General features: G+C 36.5%; 1 protein-coding gene across 1 annotated transcript; it reads right to left on the bottom strand.

Moving 5' to 3' along the window:
- Positions 1-2,747, bottom strand: ebp (EBP cholestenol delta-isomerase). The gene is made up of 5 exons (XM_082144626.1): positions 2,567-2,747; positions 2,100-2,406; positions 804-840; positions 580-710; positions 1-443 (listed from the first exon to the last, which is right to left on the bottom strand). The coding sequence occupies exons 2-5, from the start codon at positions 2,404-2,406 to the stop codon at positions 220-222; spliced, it is 699 nt and encodes a 232-aa protein (XP_082000752.1). The 5' UTR covers positions 2,567-2,747; the 3' UTR covers positions 1-219.
- Between the last annotated feature and the right edge of the window lie 1,162 nt (positions 2,748-3,909).

The following is a 3,909-nucleotide window of genomic DNA, read 5'->3' as shown; positions in this document are numbered from 1 at the left end:
AACAGTATTATGAGCATTTAATCAACATCATATTTTCATTAATGTAATGAATATGACACATTACACTTCAAGCTTTTTCAATTTTCTTCTATGAGCGAATCGCTGTAATATTATAAAATTACATAATTAAAATATATCTCAACATATTGTAGATGTTATCAAGAACTGTACAGAATTTCAGTTCTTTTCTTTTCCATGTTCCTTCTATTTTCTACTGGTCTAGCTTCTTTTAGACTTCCCTTTTTGTGCTGCTTTATCAAACATGGATTGACAGGTAGATAGCTGACACCACGAGTCTGCTATAAGAATGAGAGGTATGACAATCCACAATATATTCATAAACACAAAGTAGAACCAGAAATAGATGGGGTGACCATATTCGCTGTGAATATATCCATCTCTGTGTTCAGTGAAGAAGTAGAGGACTGCACCATACAGCTGACCTGCAAGTAATGTTGAATGTTAGACTGAATTGTTCCCTCTAACACACATTGTTTCTCAAGGTGACAAGATGTGGAATAAATAACTATATCATAAATATTTAAAATTCCATATGCAGTAGGAGGACACATGTCGTACCTAGAGATACGATGAGCTGCAGGACAAATCTATAAGAATGGTTATAAAGGAAGGCCAGAACAATCCATATGCTGAAAGGACCCCACAGGCACGCGGTCACTGTCTCCATACTAACGGTGAAATTATCCGCTCTGAAAAGAAGATCCCATAAAAGAAGTTTAGGTATAATGCAATCTATAGACTCATTTTTAATACATAAACATACAAACATGTGTATAACTTACATTGCATATCTGCTGTCTCCTTTGGAATATTCTTTCCCTATATTGGATGAAAAAGCATTTTCAGTATTCAAACGTTTAAATAATGTGAGTGGGAGACTGCAAACTAGATGCAATATATGCAGCGTCTGTGGTAAATTTTGTTGTGGAATTACTTTTTGTTAATTTACAATAAAACTATCACATTTTATGTACAAAATACAACATATTTTTATAATTACAAATTCTATAATTACGAAAGAATACATAACGATTCAATTTGACACAGAATACATTTTTTTTTAAGTAATTGCGACTTTTTATCTCGCAATAAAAGTCAGAATTGCGAGATATAAAGCCAGAATTGTGAGATATAAACTCTGACTTTTCTCACAATTGCAAGTTTACGTATAATTCAGAATTGTGAGAAAAGAAGTCAGAACTGCGAGTTTATATCTTGCAATTGTGAGAAAAAAAAGTTGCAATTACCTTTTTTATTTTTTATTCAGTGGCGGAAACAAGCTTTATACCATCTTGCTGCGACCAACACCTAACGTCGTAATTACGTCACCTTTACGTGCTATCATAAAAATGTGTTTTCTAGAAGGAAATCCTAGTTTTCTAGTAAATCAAGTTGTATTTACTACTGGGAATCTCTGAGACCAATTTGATACCCAAGTTCCCAAGTTAGATGAATTTAAAAATGGGGGAGGGGAGAAAGATTGCTGCTGTGACTGCTATTCTTTAGCTACATTAACTTGTATTGACATTAAAATAGTGCATATATGCACTATATATATGAATAATCATTTGAAGCATATTGTATGTTTTATAAACAGCGAAAATAGCCTGTATTTAACCTAAATTTCAAAAATGTAGGCAAGCTGACTGTAGAAAGCGCGGTGAATGTTTATACCGCTGTCAACGAATGGGACACTACATTTTATTAAGAATGAAATATCTTCAAAAAATGTTGGCTTTAATAAGATTTCCCCAAGAAACAGACAAGACTAAACCTGGTGTCCTCCATGATTCCTAATCTTTCCGACATCAGGTCACTTGAACATGACAAGCTTGTAATCATGACTTAAGTGGGAAGTAGGACATTTCCGATAGCATTAGGACTTCACAACTCGTAAATACGAACTTCCCAGGAGGGGACTTGAATTCAGCTTATGTTACAATTATTGGACTGTGCATGGAAAATGTAAGTCTTTGTAATGATAATGTTCACGAGACATTGAGGAAAAAGTTTCAAAGTAGTATCTCAAAACATACTAATGATATATTAAGTGAAATAGACTTTTGAACCTCACTCACACAGTTGAGAAAGGAAACTCTGGTCTTCAGGAATGATAGTGTAGTATAAAGAGAACCATCCCTCGATGACCCCGTGGATGAAGCCACACACAGTGAACCAGCACAGAGCTAACCTTCTCCCTCCGCTAAGCCTGCTCCCAGCCACCTTACGCCCAGTCAATGACCAGGTGGCAAGCAGCAGTATCCCAGACACAGAGAACAGGAATACGAGAATCTCTGACATTGAACGGTCATTAGCCACATAGTTGGGAATAGACAGGTTGCGTGGCCAATAGGGATGATTTATAGTTTCTGCTTCCTTCAGCATCTGGAAAGGTGGATGAAAGGGGGAAAAAACCTTTATGAGACAAAATGTATAAATAGTAGCATCATAAAAACTAACTCCTAATCTCGAAGGTACATGTTTGCACCAGATAACGTGGCAGTAACATAATACAATCGATTTGGCTTGATACGTCTGTACTTACTTTGTGACGAGTTGTGGAATATCCTAGAAATGTGATTATTTCCCGCGTTTGAAAATTTGCTCTCTATGTTGCATATAAGTGTCCTCTTGGAGCTGGAGAACGCGGAAATGAACCGTGTTAATATCTACTCTATGGAACTACATAATCAAATTGCAGAAACATCGCGCCACCGAGTCACATCCTACTGCAAGTCCACGTGATTCTCGCTACCCAATCACCATTAGCCTCTGTGGGAGGAACAACCCCTCGTGATATTTTCAAGGCATGCAGTTGGACGATCTCCTCGGAACATGCAATGTCGTCACATCTGACTGCGAATAGTGTATGCTTGTAAAATGCACATTTTGTGAATTAATAGGTTTTGTTTTTATAATTTATAGGTAAAACGAGACATGACAAAGTGAAGCTTACAATAGAGGAACAAAAATTCACACTCCTATGCCGTGATAGGGACTCTCTCCCTGCCGTGACCCGGATTCGAACCGGGGTTGCTGCGGCCACAACGCAGAGTACTAACCACTATACGATCACGGCGAGCTACCGGAGGTGATGATTGTGTGAGGAGGAATTGGGCTTCAATACTTATGCACTATTTTGTATATTCAGTTTTCTATGTCAGTGGTTTCTAATTTTTATTTTGGTGATACATGAGAACACTACCTTTTTTGCCAACTATTATTTTTAGTACTAACTCAACGATTTACCATCATACAACAACGCAGCATGTTGCAGCTTTGGAGTGGCTAGTGAAAATAATGTGAACGTCTGCCGAGGAGCTTTAAGTTTAATCATTGACTTTTGCAACGCTGGATACGATATTGAAAGAATGAAAACGAATGTCGGTCACTATGACAAATACACATTTTATTTTGAAGCTTGTGTATATACATGTTGCTTTAAATTGTCTGCCCTCGACGTATAGTATAGCTCCCATATGGTCTAGCGGTTAGGATTCCTGGTTTTCACCCAGGCGGCCCGGGTTCGACTCCCGGTATGGGAAGTAATGTTTTTGTTTTTGTGCCGTGAATATCGTATGCAAGATTACAAAAAACTAAACAAAACAAAAAACAATAAAAATAAAACAAAAAACGAGATATTATTTTCAAACGAGATATTCAGCAAATTAAGATTACACACAAAACACACTGGGTGAATATTAATTACAATTCAATCGTTTGGGTAATATTTTGTGTAAATTACATACGTGCTTGAATAATGATTTCATAAGAAAGCACAAACAAATAAAAAAAATTCTGTAAAGTATAATGGTTTTCACTATGGTATTCACAGAAATCATACTAACCTACGCAATCTCAACGTAACAAATCGAACTGATGTCATGT

This window comes from Leuciscus leuciscus, assembly GCF_965113295.1.
Source record: "Leuciscus leuciscus genome assembly, chromosome: 18".
Lineage (NCBI taxonomy): Eukaryota > Metazoa > Chordata > Actinopteri > Cypriniformes > Leuciscidae > Leuciscus > Leuciscus leuciscus.
The sequence above is the reverse complement of the archived record's forward strand: the minus strand, read 5'-3'. Positions and strand labels throughout refer to the sequence as shown.

Bases quoted from the DNA above. Each gene is read 5' to 3' on its own strand.
- ebp (XM_082144626.1), bottom strand. From the start codon at position 2,406: ATGCTGAAGGAAGCAGAAACTATAAATCATCCCTATTGGCCACGCAAC. The intron at 711-803 runs GTAAGTTATACA...TCTTCTTTTCAG, and splicing joins GGAGACAGCAGATATGCAAT to AGCGGATAATTTCACCGTTA. The intron at 444-579 runs GTACGACATGTG...CATTACTTGCAG, and splicing joins GCAGCTCATCGTATCTCTAG to GTCAGCTGTATGGTGCAGTC.